Source organism: Camelus ferus, chromosome 18 (genome assembly GCF_009834535.1).
Source record: "Camelus ferus isolate YT-003-E chromosome 18, BCGSAC_Cfer_1.0, whole genome shotgun sequence".
Classification (NCBI taxonomy): domain Eukaryota; kingdom Metazoa; phylum Chordata; class Mammalia; order Artiodactyla; family Camelidae; genus Camelus; species Camelus ferus.
In genome coordinates this window covers 13362392-13381173 of record NC_045713.1, presented here as the reverse complement: position 1 = coordinate 13381173, position 18782 = coordinate 13362392, and the positions used below count along the sequence as shown (strand labels likewise).

At 54.4% G+C, this 18782-nt stretch overlaps 1 protein-coding gene across 1 annotated transcript in view; it reads right to left on the bottom strand.

Annotated features, from left to right (window-relative positions):
• Positions 1-18782, bottom strand: part of CRAMP1 (cramped chromatin regulator homolog 1) — a 53817-nt gene that overhangs the window by 5065 nt on the left and 29970 nt on the right. The window contains exons 7-20 of the mRNA XM_032460101.1: positions 15652-15737; positions 15133-15256; positions 13949-14030; positions 12331-13497; positions 9796-9973; positions 7350-7531; positions 7183-7257; positions 5073-5154; positions 4037-4141; positions 3636-3814; positions 3195-3257; positions 2450-2654; positions 1463-1627; positions 173-318 (exon numbers count right to left, since the gene is read on the bottom strand). Of these exons, the coding sequence (XP_032315992.1) occupies positions 173-318; positions 1463-1627; positions 2450-2654; positions 3195-3257; positions 3636-3814; positions 4037-4141; positions 5073-5154; positions 7183-7257; positions 7350-7531; positions 9796-9973; positions 12331-13497; positions 13949-14030; positions 15133-15256; positions 15652-15737 (2839 nt within the window). The remainder of the gene's footprint in view (positions 1-172; positions 319-1462; positions 1628-2449; positions 2655-3194; positions 3258-3635; positions 3815-4036; positions 4142-5072; positions 5155-7182; positions 7258-7349; positions 7532-9795; positions 9974-12330; positions 13498-13948; positions 14031-15132; positions 15257-15651; positions 15738-18782) is intronic.

Sequence of the window (18782 nt, the reverse complement as noted above, 5' to 3'; positions counted from 1 at the left end):
GCAGAGCTCAGAGCTTCCCTTCAGGAGTTAGAGACCTGGGTCTGTACACACCACCTCCTCAAGTGCAAGTCTTAGCAAGCAGTTCTGAATAACCAAACAGGTCTGCCGGAGGGGTCTGGCCATGCTGGACAGGGGCTGGCGGTTGGGACTGGGTGTGAGGTGGTGCACTTACCTCTGCGACATCAGCCAGGGACCTGGACACGAACGAGTCCCGGGAGTTCCCATCCAGGAGGCTGGGGCCCAGCAGGGAGGTACCACTGTTGGTCCCGACAGGGGTTGGCAGCATCTTCCGGCTCTTCTCTGGGGAGATGAAGCTCGCTGCAGGGAGGAGGAAAGCGCCCTGAGATGGCCTGGTCTGCATCGATCCAGGGGAGGATCCAGGCCGCACAGGCCTCTCCTCCCATAGTGAGCCTGCGAGAGCTCCCCGTGCAGCTCGTGGAAGTCTATCTCATTTTTCTAGGGGCCCCACTGTGTTCCACTGTCTGGTCACCCCAACCTCCAGGTAAGGTTGTTTCCAATCTCTTATGATTTCTGTTTGACTCTGCAGAATCTGCACTGTTCTATGTGACTCTCCGAGCAGGAAACTCTCGTCAGGTGCCCACTCCCCCTCACCACCCAGGCCAGAGCTTCTGGGCTGTCAGGCATGGTGCCTGCACTGAACCAGTGCTGACTAGGTTCATTTCGTATATAGTATGTCTGTCTCTGGGGCCACCAGACACAATGACCACATGCACACCTGCCTGCTCTCTAAAAATGCAAAGAGGTTGGAGGGTATAGCTCAGTGGTAGATCATGTGCTTAACATGCATGAGGTCCTGGGTTCAATCCCCAGTACCTCCATTAAAAATAAATGAAGTGAATTACTCCCCCAATAAAAATAAATAAAAATAAAAATGCAAAGAGCATGATCCTAGGAGTGCCACAGGGGCTCCTCTGTGTAGGAAATCAAAGCTGGTGCATCTTTCCCTGACACCCTCTTCCCATCACATGAGTACCTGGTGCCCAGTGAGAATGAACATCCTGTGAGTGCTCCAGTCTGTAGCCAACAGGCTGCGGGCAAGATAGCTGGACACTCAACAGGACAGAAAGAGGGAAAGAGCCAAGAAAGTACAAGGCACTGGCTCCTCCCGCCCCACCCAGGGCCTCTACCACCTGGCCCGCAGCCAGCGCCAGTCAGGGAGGGGCCAGGATACCAGGATGGATGGGGGAGGGACATAGGGGACTGTCCTTGGGGATGTAAGTGGCTGTGGTTACAGGGGTGTGCATGTTTGCCAAAGCCCAGTGACCTGCACACTGGGTCTGGACATTTTCCTTTATGTAAGTAATACAAAAAACAAACCAGCCCTAAAATCCAAGGGACAGTCCTCTAGGGAGTTCTGCCAGAGAGCGTGGCAAGTCTAGACTCTAGCCCGCTGGTCTGGGCTGATCCGGGACAAAGCCCCATGTGCCCTCCTTGGACTCACCAAACAAGCTGCTGAGCGATGAGTCTGTGGGGTCACTAGGGCACCACTGGGGGTCGTGGGTGGGGGAGGCGATCCAGTCTGGCTGGGGGCTGCTGGATGGGGAGGGAAGACTCTTCGAACTGTCACTGCCATTCAGTTTTGCTGGAGAAAGAGGGACTCCTTCACCTGTCAACCAAAATCCTGGGTCAGAAATGCTACAGGGGGTGAAAGGCCCCGCCTCCCCAACCCGCCACCAAGAAGGCCATGGGGTCATACAGCGTGCGCCGCTGAATAGAGAGACCCAGGACCCTGCTGGGGCCCCTTAAGAATGAACAACATGGGTCTGCCAGGGGATGCCCCAGCAGCAGGGACAGGTGCTTGTCTTCAGAGAACAACAAGGGCCGTGGCTGATGGAGGTAGGCCCTGTGCTGAGAGCATCACCTCAACCCTCTCATGGTGCCCACCACAGCTCTGAAAGTTGCACGCTGTTCCCAACTCACTGCTGAGGCCCAAATGAGCTGGTGACCTGCCCACGGCCACGCACTGCCAGGCTGTAAGCTCAGCTCTGTCTGAATCAGCAGTCTGAATTACACCAGCGAGTGCCGACCATCCGCTACCACAGTGCCGGCCCCAAGAGCTGGCAGAACCCAAACCCTGACAGGTACCAGGTCCAACCCCTCTCAGAACATGCAACCCTGCAGACATTCACCCAGGTTCAGAACCAACAAGGACACTGCCCTGCCTGATCCCCAGGCTGGAGAGGCCTCGTGGCCAGCTCTGTCTCCCAAGGCTGGGGCAGTCCCGCCAGACCACGAACAGGCCCAGGTCCTGTCTAGGCCCTGTCATATGTGTTGCCTCTGCCAAGGCTGGGCTGCGCCCTGTAGGTGCAGATGCTCAATGCCCAGGAGAGCTGAACGGCCACGGAGCCGGAGGCTGGCCACCACTCAGATAGGTCAGGGCCAGAGGGGAGCCAACTCCAGAGGATGTGCGGGGCGCCCTGCTCCTTACTGTACTGGCCAGAGCTGATGGCAATCTCGATGATGGAGTCGCTGATCTGCGTGGCGGGCTCTCCCTGCGATAGCACATCCTCGGGTGGGCCGGGCAGGGAGATGTCCAGCAGAGCAGAGACGTTGGGTGGAGAGAGCCGGGTGCTTGAGGAACCGTTGTGGAGAGGAGCCCTGGACAGCTCGGACAAGGAGAGGACAGGCGAACTCTGGAGGAGGCAAGTACCATTCAGACATGACCAGTCAGACAACCGAGAGGAATGACACATCAACCCTGTGGAGCAGTGACTGGTGACAGGGAAACCAATAGGGAGGCCATGACCCCAGCAGCCACCTCACCCTTCCCAGGAAGGGACACACTCGGGGAACTGACTTCTCCTGAAATCCTCAAGGGATGGCAGAGTTGGGAGGCCAGGCCGAGGTGGTCTGGATCTTCCTCTCCCACCACCAGCAGGAACACTGGTAAGGCCCGGGCAGAGGGTGAGCGCCAGGGAGCACCTCCTCCTCTCTGACCCAGAAAACTTAGTGCTTCCATAACTCTGTCTCAGTCACCCAGCCTTGCAGAGGGGAGGAGAGAAGCCTGAGACGGGAGATGCATGATCGTATCTAGGCCAGGCACGGGAAGGACAGCATTGGGCATCAAGGAGGTGGCAGCCTGGGTCCACTGGCAGGACTACAAGAGTGGGGACCAGGCGCTGGACGGGGTCCTGGGGCAGCCACTTTGCTCAGCAGCCGACAGAACATTCTACCTGAAAACTGTCTGCCACCGGCTCCTGCCTCGAGGGGATGCTGATGAACGGGTCGCCTGTGCCCTGCAAGAACACCAGGAGAGCCAGTGAGCAGCCGGCACACAGCCTGCCAGAACTGGCCAAGTGCTGGCCGGGACCAAGCTCCCAAGGAGAGAGCCTCTCCACCCACAGCTCTGAACAGGCAGAAGCACAGGAATATAGGTTGGAAACTTCTCTCTGTGAGGACAGTGCTTTAAGAACGTGGACCCGCAAGTTCCCAAACATAAGACTGTCAATTCAGGGGAGGGTATACTCAGTGGTAGAATGCATGCTTAGCATGCACAAGGTCCTGGGTTCAGTGCCCACCCTCTCCAGAGGCAGAACTCGGTCCAGCGCAACCTCAGCCCAATGGCCTCGGCTCTCCTCAGGACTGGAGAGTGAAGCCCTTCTAGATACACTCACCCCTACGTCGGGGATGGGTTCTCCATTCCGGTGGGTGCTGGTGGAGTCCTGACCTGAGACGGCAGCTGTCACCTCATCTGAAGACAGGGGAGAGATGCCAGGCAAGCCCTCGGCATCCAAGACTGGGAGGGGGCTCCCAGGGATGATGCCGGCACTCTTAGCCGCTAAATCAATTGCACCTGGCAAGAGAAGCAACATCTCAAATCTTTGCTCCACTGACATCCAAAGCCTGCCCCAAGAGGGACCACTCACGCTCAAGCCTTGTTCCCAAGCAAGGCCAAGGGCTTTCATGTCCTACTGTGAAGGGAAATGAGATGCCATGGCTTGGAGAAGAGGAAAGCAGAAACATGGCTCAGAACCCCTGCAGGGAGTCTGTTACCATGCTGGGCCAAGAGACTTACTGGCAAGGTGGCCCGGGGCCTGGGGTGGAAGGACCTTGGGCACAATTGGCCGAGACAACGCCGCTTTGGTCAGGGAGGACTGGATGGGCCGGAACGAGCCTCGCCCTGTGAGGACGAGAACAGAAGCAGATGTGTCAGCCTCATGAGGCCCAGCCCCTTGGCTGCACACTGGGGGCTACAGAGAGTTTCCTTTATTGCTGTGGTCCAGGTCCCAGCAGCTGAGCTGAGTTGTAAACCACTGAACATCCCAATGCTCGCTAACTTGCAGAAGTCAGAGGTCTAACAGGGCCCAAGGGGGAGAAGGCCCTGTCACCCATGACAGAGGCACCACCATGCTTCCTGGGGGCTGCCATAAGGCTGTGGTCACCACTGTCATCTCGTGGGAATGCCCCTTTAAGGGTGACTTGCACCCGAGTTAAACTACAGGCTCCTCTGGGGCAGCCAGGGCACCAGACTTAATGTCAGGATTCTGCCTCTGCAACTTGGCTCTTTCCTGGTATGTTTTCTGCAGTTGAAAAGTAGGTGTGAGAAAAAGCAATTGACAACTGTATGGGTCTTGCAATAATTAAATCTGAAGTGTGAAAATTAAGACTGATTAAAAAGATAAATCACAGAATATGTTTCACTGAAAGAGTCTCACTATATAAGAAGACTCACTTCAAAGAGCCAGGGCCCCACTGAGCTTACAGACCTATGAAAGCATGAACACATCTATCCCGTAAAATGCCGGACAAGACCTTGCCGAGGATGGACAACAGATCCGCCTCTAAACTGAACTGAGCAAAGCATCTCAAACAGGGCCATCTGAGCCCACTTTGGAAGGAAGCTGCCTGGCAGACCACCTGTCAGGGGCCCACCTGCCCGCACTGCAGCCCGGGCCCAGCACAGGGCGCTCATGCAGTGTGTGTTGATAGAATGGACAAAGGGATGCTTGAAACGTCACTCAAAGAACCATGGAAATAAACGCCTGCCATTTTGAAAGACGGGGCCACGCGAGTGAGGACTGGGGAGCCCCTGAGAAGCCCTGGGTGCTTACCAGTGACGGAAGAGTTCGACAGGATGGAGAAGGAGCAGACATTGTGGGACTGGTTTTCAGATGGTCTAGGAAGCAGTGTTCTCTGCGGAGGGAAAACTGTCAACGATCAGGTGATGAAAAAACCCCCGAATACCAAAAATCACTTTGGAAACTAGTGCTGGATCGTAAAGGAACGTTCTAGACAAGAGGGACTGAGTGTAACCAGATGGGGTTCCGGTTCTACAGTGGATAATCCAAGGCTCCTGGGACAGTATGGGGATGGCTGTGTTCTATGGACACAGACCCAGAACACTGGGTCCTTTCTGAAGAGAATTTAGGGGATCAACTCTCCCAGGGAAAACCGGGGGTGTCAGAATGACCTACCATTAGTCTAGAACATTGTGGACCTGCCTTGAATGCGACTAGTCTTATAAACATTGATAACCACTGGATATGGACTGTTACAAAATACCCCCTTATCCGGGGCCTCCTCACACTTGGTTGAAGAAAATAACACTAAGGGGCCGTGGCCCTGAGGCGCTGGCCCCACCCGACGTCTGGTTCCTGCTGCTCCCGCTCCCGCGCACAGGGCGCCCAGGCATGAACCATTAGGTTCCCATGTGCTCAGGCCCCTCGACAGTGCCGACAGCTGACATCCAAGAGGAAACAGCAGTAACTGCTGAAGCTGTCAGTCATCCACGTAAAACAGACAAAGTGTCTGCCATCCAGAAGAGTCAGAGGCACCCACTTCGGGTGCACCACTGGGCAGAGGCTGTGGGGTCTGCTCAGGGGCCAGGCCAGCGGGGTGACTGTGAACAAGGTCAGGAGCCGCAGGTGCCCGGCGCCAGCACCACGCCTTTCTGAAAGGGCCAGGCTCTGGGGCCACACGGTCTCTGTCACAGCTACTAAGTCCCCCTGGTGGTGTGACAGCAACGTGGACAAAACGGAAAGGAAGGACCCTGGCCCTGTGCCAACAAGTCTTTTAATAAAGACCGTAAATGGAAAAGACCACATATTCTGTTTGATTCCATTTATGTGAACGGCCCAGAAGAGGCAAATCCCTAAAGACAGGAAGTGGCCCAAGGGCAGGGAGAAGGGACGATACAGGTAACAGGTCGGGGTTTCTGTCTGGGGTAATGAAAATGTTCAGGAATTACACAGTGTTGCTGGTTGCACAACCTTGTGAATGTACTAAAAACCACTAACTGTCCACTTGACCTAGGCAAGCTTCACGATCCGTGAATTACGTATCAGAACAGCTGTTTAAAAACAAAACAAAATGGCAACTGGCCACGAGGGCACCCTGGCTGTGACCCCCGACCAAACAGCCACAAGCTTCCTCTCAGCCAGGGGGTGTCCTCTCGTGTCCCGGGCCGGGGGCTAACATATTTAACCAAATACGCTAAAATTAAGTGCCATAATGTTAGAATAGCCTGCTCAAAAAATATTTGGGATTTAGAATTTATCTATTTATCTTCTTCCTAAGATCTGTCGTGCAATCTCTCATTTCCAAATAAATTAATGTCAAGAGAGGAAGAGATTTCTGAGTCTAACAGAAAGAGGCCTATGCCTTAATACAAAAACATTCAAGAAATTTAAGCCCATGGTTATTTCAGAATTTCAGCTTTACCTCTTTTATCTTTTTACCTCCTAATAAAAATGTCCTCTCTCTCACGTGCCTCTTACTCCCTGCCTCTTCCCGCCGGGTCTGCAGATGGCCCCCATGGAGCCTCCCAGCATTCACTGTGAGCTCGGGAGAGGCTTGGCCTGTGGCCAATCCACATACCTTGCCAACTGCTTCTATTGACCACATATTTATAAACAGATATTCTGAGAGCCCTCAAATATATCCCAATCTGGGACATTCTTGGAACTCGAATCTCTAGAACTTTCTGTCTTTCGTGCAAACGATTTTCATGCTGTGCAAAGATTATCTTTATTTTCAGGTACTTTTGGGTCACTGTTACTACTTCATTTACCCTATGCGTGAGAAGGAGGGAGGGGCAGGGATCTGAGACATGGGAGGAAACCAGTGTGTCCCAGGCAGCTCAGCCATTGGGAAGGCGGGGAGAGGCTGGGCAGAAAGGCCCCATGAGGTCGGGCGCACCCGGGCCTGGACAGGATTCCTGACCTGGACCACCAACGGCTTCCGCAGGTGCCGGTTCCGCAACTTTCTGGGCTTTGGCAAGAAGAAATCCGACTGCATCTGTAAGGAAAACAGTGCCCGACCCCTGAGAGAGTTTTCTTGGCCCACACAGGTCAGCCCCAGCTAACAGGGCCTCGAGGCGCTGCACTTACACTGATGGAGTTCAGATGCTGACGGAAAGTCAATTCTGTCTCTTTGCTGGGAGAGAAGAGCTTCCCGTGTCGGCTGTTGGGTGGTAAAGTTGTGGGGACGGCAAAAAGGCCCCCATCTGCGTCACTGCCTCCCGTACTAGAGGGACCAGCCACCAGGAGGTGTCTTGGAGGGTTTCTCAAACCTAGAGGAGAAGGGAGGATGAGCACAACTCCACTCCCCCAGCAACGTCTCCGGGGCAAAGGGAATTCTCTGGAGAAGAAAATCAGAAAGGAGTTCCCGACAACCTCTCGGGTTTCCTTGAAAGGAATTTCCTGTATCATAGTCCCATAAAAATCTGCTTTTCTTTCTCCCTGGAATTCTAGTTCCCACTATGAGCAGATCGTGACTTTCCTTGAGAAGATAAAGCACTTTACCACTTTGTTTGATCCTCAGTGGGAAGGGGAGATTCACCCTTGAAGACTTTTCAGAGCTAGGAAAACCTTCTAGATCCTCTACTGCAGACCAGAGGTCAGCACACGTTCTCTGGACAGTGCCAGATACCAAACAGCAGCCTCGAGGGCCTCACGGTCTCTGCTGAACTCAGCTCTGCAGCTCCAAGCACTGCAGCAGCCAGGGACCACGTGGGAGCCAGTGAGCGTGGCTGTGAACCACAAAGAACCATAAAACCTTTCTTTATGATGAGCAGGCTGGGGACCACGGTTTGCTGAATCTTGGTCTCCGTCTCTGATTGTACAGAAAACAGACCCAGAGATACAAGGACAGAACTGTTTATCCAGGAACTGCTATTTGGGGACTCTGCTCGTTCTTTTCATCATCAGAGGTGCCGCAGCAGAGCACCCTCACTTCTTGGTAGGGACAGGTCCCCTTTCTTTATTCTTTATGTGTAAATCCTTGTGATTAAATCGACATACAGTCCAGACACCAGGTCTTCTAAGCACCAGTCTGGACTCTAGCGTTGCAGGTGCCCTGGCTAGAAGCATCCTCAACTGAGAGAAAGAGCGTGGATATTGAAGAGTTCAGAGTCACAAAAATTTAAATCCAGAAGGGAAGGCAGGAAAAGACTATACAACCCACCAGCCAGCCCTGCCATCGACCAACGTTTGATTAACGTGCCTTCACCTATAAGGACAACTGACTCACAGTTTGCTGCCGCCCTCCTCATGAGCCACAGCAAGGAAACAGGATAAAGGTGAGGAGGCAAACAGAAGGTAAGTGCAGAAGGTGGGGAGCCCGACACCATGGCAGCCTCGGTTTTTTCAAAAGCCACCGCCAAGTGTTCTCGAGGAAACAGAATTCTCAAGCATTTTACAGGCAGGCTACTTAAAACACAGTAAGAGCAAACACAAAGCTCATGACATCCTCCAAACTGAAAATAACCCCAGAGAACTGTCAACACACCAGGACACTAGGTCTGTTTAACTAAACAGCTGCTACAAGTTTTGGGGGCACTTGTCAAGATCAGAGTAAACAGAAGTGGATGGCTTCTCAGATGACACACATGGGTTACTACCAGAGATGCCCTGTCCAGTGTGGGACATTTAAGGCACTAGGATGGACATGGTCCTGAAGCAAGAACATCCCGCCATGGAGGCAGTAACGATGCCCTGATTGCCTGGTGTGGGGGCCTTCAGGGAACAGGACACAAAGAAACGCACCAGTCCCCAGCCCCGTGGTCCTGCCCCCGTCTCTCAGGTCCCTCTGGGGAGAAGCTGCAGGGCTGTGCTGGGTGAGGAAGAGCAGGGCTCAGATGCACCACCACGGACTCATGTTTGGGGCATGGAGGGGCAGGACCCCAGAACATGCACATTTCTTATTCCTTAAAATTCATGCAGAATTCATGAGTCTGGCCATGATAATTTGTTTTATGAAGAAAAAAACACTAAGCAAGGAAACTGATACAGGAACAGGTCATATTTATCCCAGGTTTTAGGTGCCATGTAATCCAGTAAGGCCCTGAATTTAAATTACTTCTCAGATAAAACTGTGGACCAGCAGGTGAGCCCATCTTTCTTCTCAAGACTTGTGTTCAACCACTGGGGATCCCTGAACTGCTGGTTTTGTTATGCCAATACTTCTATGTAAAGGAAAACAGTCTCAGTCAGACTCAGAAAGAATCAACCTTTCTCAGACTTTAAGACACCAACTCGGTGTGACTTGGAGGCTTCTGCTGACCGCACAAAGCAAGGTGCCCCAAGTGACCAGACAGGCAAGGGTCCCCCATGTTTCCAGTCAGCTCCTGCACCCCAGGACCCAAAAGCCTTCTGTTACAGGCCCTGCACTTCCTACGAGGAAGTGGTGGCTCTGTACCTGCATACCGTCCACCAGACTGTGGCCAACTGAGTGGAGCCAGACCCCAGGCACTCCTGGGCCCTCAGCTCTGTGCGGCCCCCAAAGCCCAGCAAGGGTGCAAGATGGTGAGCCTCAGCATGGCCACCCGAGCCTCACCTGAGGAGCAGGGTGTGGAGCTGGAAGAGAAGGTCTTGCCATGGCGGAGGGCAGCCTGGTTTCGAGGGCAGCGTGGGCTCCGGGAGCTGACGGTCACCACTTTCCCCGGGGGGGTCGTTGATGGCTCCTCCTGGGCTGGCCTTGCTGAGGCCATGGAGCCAGTGTTTGCTTCAGGAGCCTGAGACAGAAATGGGCCGAAACATCAGCCAAACTCAGCACATGAATGATGCTTCCAGACGGCACACCCCAAGCAGGAGGCATGGAGACACCCTCGAATATGGAAGGACAGCAAGGGGCCTGGAGACCATGCCTGGGCTGTGCAGGTCAGCATCCCCAGGGCACTAGGGAGCGGGCTGGTTAGAAGCCACCAGGCCAGCAGCACTCAGGGACACTAGCATTGTGCTCCGGGCGCCTTCTGCCTTCACGGCCTCAGCGGCTCAGATAAGCCTCACCGTCGTAGGGTGACGGGAGGGACACTGGATGGCAAGCGACACTGACTCGCCTTCTTAAAGCCTCCTCTGACTTTGAGTCAGAGGGAGGAAATACAGATTTAATTCCTAAATTCAAACACAGTCACGGCCAAAGAGCCCTCTGCTGAGTCAAAATCCTAACCTCAGGGGTTTTGTCAGCCCTGCCTGAGGCCACGGCCCCACCACAGAGCCAGCCCTTCCCTCACCTCTGTTCTCAGCCACATCACGGCCCAGCCTCCCCGCTCCCCCCACACCCACACCCGACACCTCTCTGGGGCTCCCAAGTGACGGAACTCACTCCCCAAGCTCTAGGCCCAGCCCCGTCTGCTCTGCACCTGCTCCTGTGCCTCCCACGGCCCTCTGAACCAGTCCTGACCCACCTTCTCCCATCCAGGACCCCTGCCCATGTCTCCTCCTACTCAGTTCATTCGGTCTCAATACCTAACCTCCCACCTGAGTGCCCAGCAGTCTTCTGGGGCCCAGCCACCCACAGCCCTCGTCTGTCAGAGCCCTGCCCCACAGAGAAACCACAGGAGGGGCTGCAGGGCCAGGCAGGCGATCTCTAATTCAAGGTCCCCAGTCTATGACAGGGTCTCTAGCCAGCAATTCTCACACCTGAGCTGCATCAGAATCATAAGGTGTCAAAACATGGTTTCCTGGGCCTCAAGAACCTGCATCTCTGACAAGTTCCCAGGTGACACTCGGGCTACTGGATGGGGACCCTACTTTGGGAACCACGGCTCTGAGTGCCCTGTTTCACATTCTCTACGATGACATGTCCAACCTGCTCTGCTCTCCTCTCTCAGGTGAGGCCAAGGCCAGTACCTTGCTGTGTTCTGGAACTGCTGCCTTCTCGGGAGCCAGCCTGGCCTGACCTCCTTCCCTAGGGTCCTGGACCTGCTCCCATCTCCCCAGTATCCTCTCCTGACCTCCCCCAAAAGCCAAACTTGAAAAAGTTTTCTAACCTCATCGTCTCTTTCCGGTCATTACAATATTACCCACACCTGCCTGTGGGCCAAGAAGTCCACTGTGGGCCCTGCCAGAGCCGTGTCTCACATGATGCCCGTTCACCCACTGAGTGCTCTGCTGAGCACCGCCGGGAGACAGCAGACATGAGTCCAGTGGGAGACGCTCCCAGAAACAGTGGCAGAACAAGTGCAGGCTGCGTGCTGTCTGCCAGGGAGAAGTGGGAGCGTTTGGTTCGGAATGTGACCTGAACCCAATTTCTGTGAGGCTGCCACGATGAGCTCCACCAGCCCCTCCTCCTGGAGGCTATGAGCCGCCACCTTATGACACAAGGGCTGTACTTCCAGCCCCGTCTGCCTCAGAACGTTGCTCTCATGCCAGGGGAGTTAACTAGACTTTCTGATCATAGCACCTTTGGCCCCACTTACGGGCTCTGCTGGCCACCTCCCCAGGTAGGGGGTCACAGGCTGTGGCTGGGCCCACCTGGCATGGTGCCCTTTCCTGGGGCCATCACAGCCACTGCCTGGGCTCTGGCACCTCAAGGCCCAAAGCCTCCTGAGGAGCCCCGGACCATTCCAACCAGCTGCCTCCTGGACAGCTGCCCGCGGAGGTCTCCTGGGCACAGCCCCACACCGTGCTGCCCACAGCCTCAGTGTCCTGTCTGTCCCTCCCAGCTCCACTCCCCGCATCAAGGCTGTGCCACTGCCGTCCTCCCAGAACAGCCTTTCCAAAGTGTGCACTCAGCCTTGTCGTTCCATCTGCTGAAGGCAGCAACGTTCCTATGCTAGACAAAGCCCACCCCAGCTCAGCTCCCAGCCACGGTTGCCACCATGCCTCTGCACCTCTGTCCCCCTGCCTGAACGCTCAGGCTCAGTGGAATCACCAGAGCGCGGTAAGGTGTGGTCTGGTGGTTGTCTTTGGAGACTGAGTCCCACAGGACCAGAACCCACACCTGCAGGGAACCAGGGCCTGACCACATGCTCTGTGCAGCCTACGCCAGGGAGTGATAAGTGGGGCCCCTGGGCGCCCGCCACAAGGCTGGTCTCTCCTCTCTGGACCCCCAGCTGTGAGCCCCTGGAGGGCCCCCACCCACACTTACGAGCCTGGGGTTGACCTCAGTGGAGATGAGCTTCAGGAGGCAGCTGAGGAGGCGCTGCTTGTGGAAGGCAGCAGGTGGGGAGCCGGCTCGTGGGCCCTGGGCCTGCCCGCCGTTGGCCTGGCCCTCAGGGCCCAGCACTGCCAGCCAGTCGTACTCCAGCTGCAGCTTGTTGGGCTTGCCCATCATGAGGTAGACTTCGGCCAGCGTAAGGCTTTCAGAGGTCTGCAGGTTCCAGCCCTCCTCGCGGAGCTGCTGGGCGAGCCGGCTGGCGGGGACGTCCTTCGGCAGCTTGGCAGCAGGCTGACCCTGAGGTGGTGGGGGGTCCGCGGGGCTCACTTTCTCCTGGGGCTCCTCCACAGGCGCGTCTGCCAAGTCTTTAGTGCAAAGATCCGGCTGGAGCCCAGGGCTGGGCTGAGGCTCTGGGCCGGGTGGGATGCGGACAGGGGACAGCGCCCTGGCCCGGGCGAGGTCGGCCACCTCTGTGCCGCTTGGGACACAAGTCTCTGGGGAGGCACACCCTGAGGGCCGCAGGTCTGCACAGCGGCACTGGTCAGGGATGATGAGGTCCTGACAAGACTTCATGTAGCGGGGGAAGGGGTCGAGGAGGGACAGCTCATCCTCTAGCTCTGGGAGCTGGCTGCAGGCACACACCAGGGCCCCAGGCTCCCCAGCAGGGCCATCCACACCCTCTGCAAGACCGGCCACAGGGGTCTTTTCAAGCCGTCCCCCAGTGTCCTGGAGTCCAGGGGGAAGCCTGTCGGGAACATCCGGGCTGCTCAAACTCGGGGCGGCCCCCTCCCCAGGGCCACTTTCAGGGGAACTCTCCCCAGAGCTCTGTGAGGCATCGGCGGAGGGAGGGGGCCGGCCCCCGCCCTTACCCTCAGCGCCACCCCGAGGGCATTTCAGCTGGCCCCGGGCTGTGCCCTGCCCACTCTGGATGCCTAGGATCTGGGCGGGAGGCAGCGTGTGGGTGTCCTTGGCACTCTGTTTGCATCGGCCACCCTCCTGCCAGTGCACGGTGCAGAAGGCCTTCGAGTGCACCACTCGGGCTACGCCTGGAAGTGGTGTCACCGTGCAGTTCTCTCCCGGGAACAGGTGCAGTGCCACCTTCTCCTGTGATGGCTCCGAGAACGAGTCCTGTAGCTGCCGCTCCTCCAACGTCTTCCGCTGAGCATATGTTAAGGAACCATCTGCAGCAGCACACGCCCCCCCTGCCAGGCCCACTGTCCTTGGGGACTTCACCATCATCACTCGCACTCCTAACTGGGGACTGGGCAGGGCTACAAGCCAAGGCCACAAAGATGTTAGGTCTGGGGCTGCCCTTGGTCATTTCGTTCAACCTGTTGGCAGGGATGCTCTGGCCATACCCCAAGGGCCAGACAGCAGCCACTTACACCATGGAGGGCCGGTGGACAGAGGTCTAACGCTGCAGGGAGGTCGAAAGTGGGCTCAGACCCAAAACCCAGAGGACAACCAGCCGTTCTACATCATCACATAGCAAGCTGCTCTGCCCCATGGGGCCCCACTGCAATCCCAGGATCGAAAAGGGAGATCCTACACTCAGGCAGCAGGGTGCTGCAGAGTTGGGGGAGGGCTTGCTTTAGTAAGAAAAAGATACAATTCTCACTTCATGAAGTGCCCACTTCTGCTTTAAGAATTCGATGAGGCTGGAGACTTTTCGATGGAGCTCCACGATCATCCTACACAGAAACAAGACAGGAAATGGGAGGCTCAGACATGAGGAGGGAACCTTCTCAAGAGGTCCCGGGGGCTGCAGCAGCAAGACGATGCCATGGTATTTTGGAAGGGGCACCAATGATGTCCCAGGAGAGCCACTGGCTCCTTTTCTTAAAACCTAACCCTTTAAATTGAGATAACTGGAGACCCATGTGAAGCTGCAAGAAAAGATAAGAAAGATCCCGTGTGCCCTTTACAGTACCAGGTCTCAACTAGGACTTAGGCCTTGGTACCACCCACCATCCTCTTCTACGAAGCTCCTTTTGGATTCAAGAAGGGTGGATCTAACCATAATTAAACCCAAGGAAATAAAAATACATCCAAAGGAGTGAAGTCCTGACACTGGGTACAGCATGGACAAAACCGTGACGCTCACAGAGAGAGACCAGACCGAAAGGACTAGTGTATGATCCTATTTACATGAAATGTCCAGAACAGGCCAATCTATAGGGACAGAAAGACTGGCGGTGGCTGGGAGAGGGAGAGGAGGAGGATGGGGAGTGAGCATTCAGTGGGCGTAGCAATTCCTTTTGGGGGGATGAAAATTTCTGGAACTAGATTGGGGTCACAGTTGTACAACACTGTACAGGTACCCAGCGCCCTGGACTGGGCCCCTCACAAGGGCTCACTGTTAATTCTGTATTATGTGAATTTTACCTGAATCTAAAAAAACAACATGCAAATAGAAAACAATCCAGACCTAGTGGTACCCTGTGCATAAATCAGACACAAATCAGGGAGATGGTAGGAGAGGAAAGAAAAGGGGTCTCCAGGGGAAGAGGGAGAGATACTGTAGCCATCACCCTGCAACCGTGGTATCCTTTTACATCCGCTCTCAGCCCTCAAGACCCTTGCCCAAGTACAGAACTGCAGCTCGGTGCTTCCAGGCTCCCTCGTGCCATGCAACCCCTCCACGTTCCCCTCCTGATCTCAGAGAACGCAGAGCACCTGGTCAGAGCACTGGAGGGACAACTGCTGCTCACCCAGAGTCCCCGAGGGAGCCCAAAGCTGCCCTCTCCAGCCCCATCCCTCAAAGCTCACTCGCCCAAACACCGAGTACACTACCTGAGCCGTGGGTTCTGGGCGAGGCTCTGCACGCGGGCCCACGCATGGTTGTTCCGCGGCTGCAGCTCTACAGGGACTTTAAGGGGCAGGCGCACTGGTTTCTGGTCTTCTTCGTCACTCAAGCCTGCAACAGGAAGGAGTCATGAGCGCCTGGCATAGATGGACCTTAGTGAGAAAGCCCAGCCCTTGGCCGGATGTCTAAGGGCATCAAAGTGGAGCAGGGGGTAGCCTTGTGGTGAAAGCAGGGCTGGCAGGAGCCCCTCGAGGAGTGCCAGTGCTAAGGCCCTGGGAGACTTGCCTGGATACCACAGACATTCTGTTTGAGGACAGCTGTGGCTTCTGAATGGGCTTGATTCACTAGTGGACACAGCGCTGGGACAAGGAGGTTCCTTCTAGTCCAGGAGCTGCCCACGGGCAGGACCGGACCATGTGGGCTCAGGCACAGAGCCACCGCGAGATGCTCCCAGCTCAGCTGGACAACACCCCTTGATGGGCCCACCCCACCCGCATCTGACCTACCGTCCGGGTCACAGAGCTTCTTCAGGGCTCGGCACATGGGTGCCTTGATCCGCAGGTTCCTTCCTTTGTAACGCACCGTGGTGGCCCTGAGAAGGGAGTTTTAAATGAACAGTCACTCCCCACTCAGCACACTGACCGAAGACCAGCTTGTCCTGCACCAATGGAGCTTGAAGGGCCCCAGCTGAGTGCCCATCCTGGCCTCTAGAGCTCGTGCTCCGCCCAAAGACAGGCCCCACATGTCCCAGGATCGCAGGCAGGTGCAGAGAACACAAATGACAGAGCTGTGACTCTGCCTTGCTAAGCATGTCTCACGCTGCCAAGAGGATGCCCGCAGCTCAGGACGTGCACCCCACCTTCCTGCCTACTCACTGGATCCCCCCTCAGACATCAGACAGCAAGCTCCACCCCCCTCCTTGGGGGTCCCTCCAGAGCAGAAGGGCTTATCCACCTCTACGTGACCTCTCAAGCCACCTCTAGTGACCACCTCTCCATGTTAGCGACATTCCCTAGTCCCTCTGTAAACCACACCAGCAGGGCCCAGGGAGTCCAGGGCACTGGTGATCAGCAGGCATGGGGGTCACGTGCTTGTGTCCCACCACCCACCCCGACGCGCAGGCAGGCCCAGTCAACAGGGCTTGTCCACGATCCGTCACCGCTGTGGGAGACATGCCATCTGAACACTGTGGGGTAGTAGTTTACGTAGTGTTAGGATTACATACTTTAAAGAAATAGTACTATTTAACTGATGAAACGAATATAAAGGCCACAAAAAATAACTCATTCTAAAAAGCACACTTGGAAGGCTTCAGAAATACTCAGTAAAGGTAGGCTGACCAACTCCCAGCTGTGATCACTTCAGGTGAGACAGCTGCTCCTGTACTTGCTACTGGGTTTCTAAGAAACATTCCGTGAAAAAATATTCAGTGAAAAAAGAGAGAGCGTGTAGTGTATTCCCAAAGGTGTGGAAAAATTATATATTTATATTTGTACATATTTGTTTTTGTAACTGTATTTACGCACATAAATTCCCTGAGGGGAAAAATTTAGAAGATACACAGAATTTTTATCAAGTGGTCATTTTTGGAGAGGGGTGTGGGATGGGGTAGTCTTATATTTTATATATATTTATACTGTGACATTTTCATAAGAATTATTCATGCATCACTTGTGTAATTTTTAGAAGTCTTATTCTAAAACAATACTGCCTAAAATTGGGGATCAGAATGCAAACAGTGGTCTCAAGTGGACGGCCACAGGGGAGGGCCTCTCACACGCACTCCCTGCAGTGTGACTGAGGGAGCAGCCCCAAGTGCACACGTGTGATGGAGAAGCCAGCCAGGCTCCAGCAGGCCTGGGAGAAGAGTGCTTCTCTACAGCCTCCACCTCCTGGGAAGCTGGGCTTCATGTTCCTCCTTCCTAGATGGGAAACAAGCTCTGATTTCAGCAGTACTGAGTCTCAATCCCCTTCTCAGTGGATTTCACCTTCACCCCCAAAGCCTGCAAGGCTTGAAGCAAGGGTTTCGAGGGCCAAACAGCAAGGTCCTACAGGGGTCAGGACTAATAGCTGAGGAAAGTCAGTCAGCACAGAAAGTTCAACGATTCTAGCACCAACTTACTCACAGCAGATGTAATTCCTTCCCATCTGTCCATCTGTCCATCCATCCATCTACCCTTCCATTCATCTGTCTACCTGTCCTCCACCCACCCCCATTCAAGTACCAACTGAGCCCTTCCTCTGCTGGGAATCAAACACAGGACATCACAGAGCAAAGCTGAGATTCTGGAAGCCCAGCCAAAGAGGCAAGAAGACCTCAGGAAGCCAGCTCCCCACCAACCCCACTCCAACCACTGTGTCAGGAGGGGTGATTTAGAGAGGATGAGTCTGCAGGGAACAAGGTCTCTACAGAGACCAAGGGCTTGAGTCTTAACCACGTCAACCCCGGGGAGACACAGGCAGCAAAGCACTACAACAGGTGTGAATGATGTGGGGTGAGGCTGCAGGAGGGAGACCAAGAGCGTTGAGTCAGTTCTCAGACAATCTCCTCCAACAAAGGGCTCTGGGCACAAGTGGATGGCTCTGCCCACCTGTCCCAAATGTAACACAGCAGAGTGGCGGGATTTAAAGAGTAGGGGTTTGGGGGTGGTGCGTGTCACATGGTGCCTGTGTTTGTGATAATCACATTTTCCGTTAAACTACTGTTCTGTGACTTCCTTTTTTCTTTTTCTTTTTCTTTTTTTTTAAAGTGAAATTGAGCAGCCCCTTTTTTTACGATTAGAGAATCCCTCTGAGGTTCCTCGGCTCACAAATGTAAATTCTACGAGGCTGGAGCAGCACAGGTGGAGGCCTGGCTCAGCATGTGCAGGAGAGTCACATCCTGACCTTGGACTGAGTGGAACAACACAGAGGGTCTCATCTGAACCTTCCACTAGTGTCCCTCTGACAAAACAGGCAACAGAGCGATTCTTCTACGTGCGCAGGAGTTGGGCTTTCTTTTTGGATCTGAGGTTTATTTTCTTCTCTGCAAAGTCACTTGATAAATCCACTTGATAAATCTAATAAGCATGTGCTAAATTCTGTGCTACTGGGTCTGTGACCAATATAGTAAGATTTAATTTTAGAGCTTTTCTCAGTTCATTTACTCCTTAATCTAATTCTACAATTTTATAACAAAAGGAGACTGACAGTTAATTGGAAGAAGTCTGCATGAGAAGCATGGACAGGAAGCTAGTTAAATACACAATGCTCTTTGGTCTTCAGTCAAGGAGCAGTTTTCCACAGGCACCTTACCATTTCCACCCATCTCTGTTTCACCTTCACAGGCTTTTTGCTCTGTTCTTAAAAACTGATGCCTGCTGGTTAAAGAACTACAATAAATCAGTGGGACAGAATTAAAGTCTGGAAACAGACCCACATGGTACAATCAACAGACCATGGACAAGGGTAAAAAAGCAGTGAATGGAGGACAGACAGGCCTCTCAGCTGGTGGGGCCAAAACAACCGGTCACCCACAGGCCAAAAACTGAACCTCAGCATAAACTTCACAACGTGCACAAAAATTAATTCAAAATGGGTCACAGATTTAAATGTCAAACCATAGAACTTTTAGAAAAAAAGGAAAAAACTTTGTGAC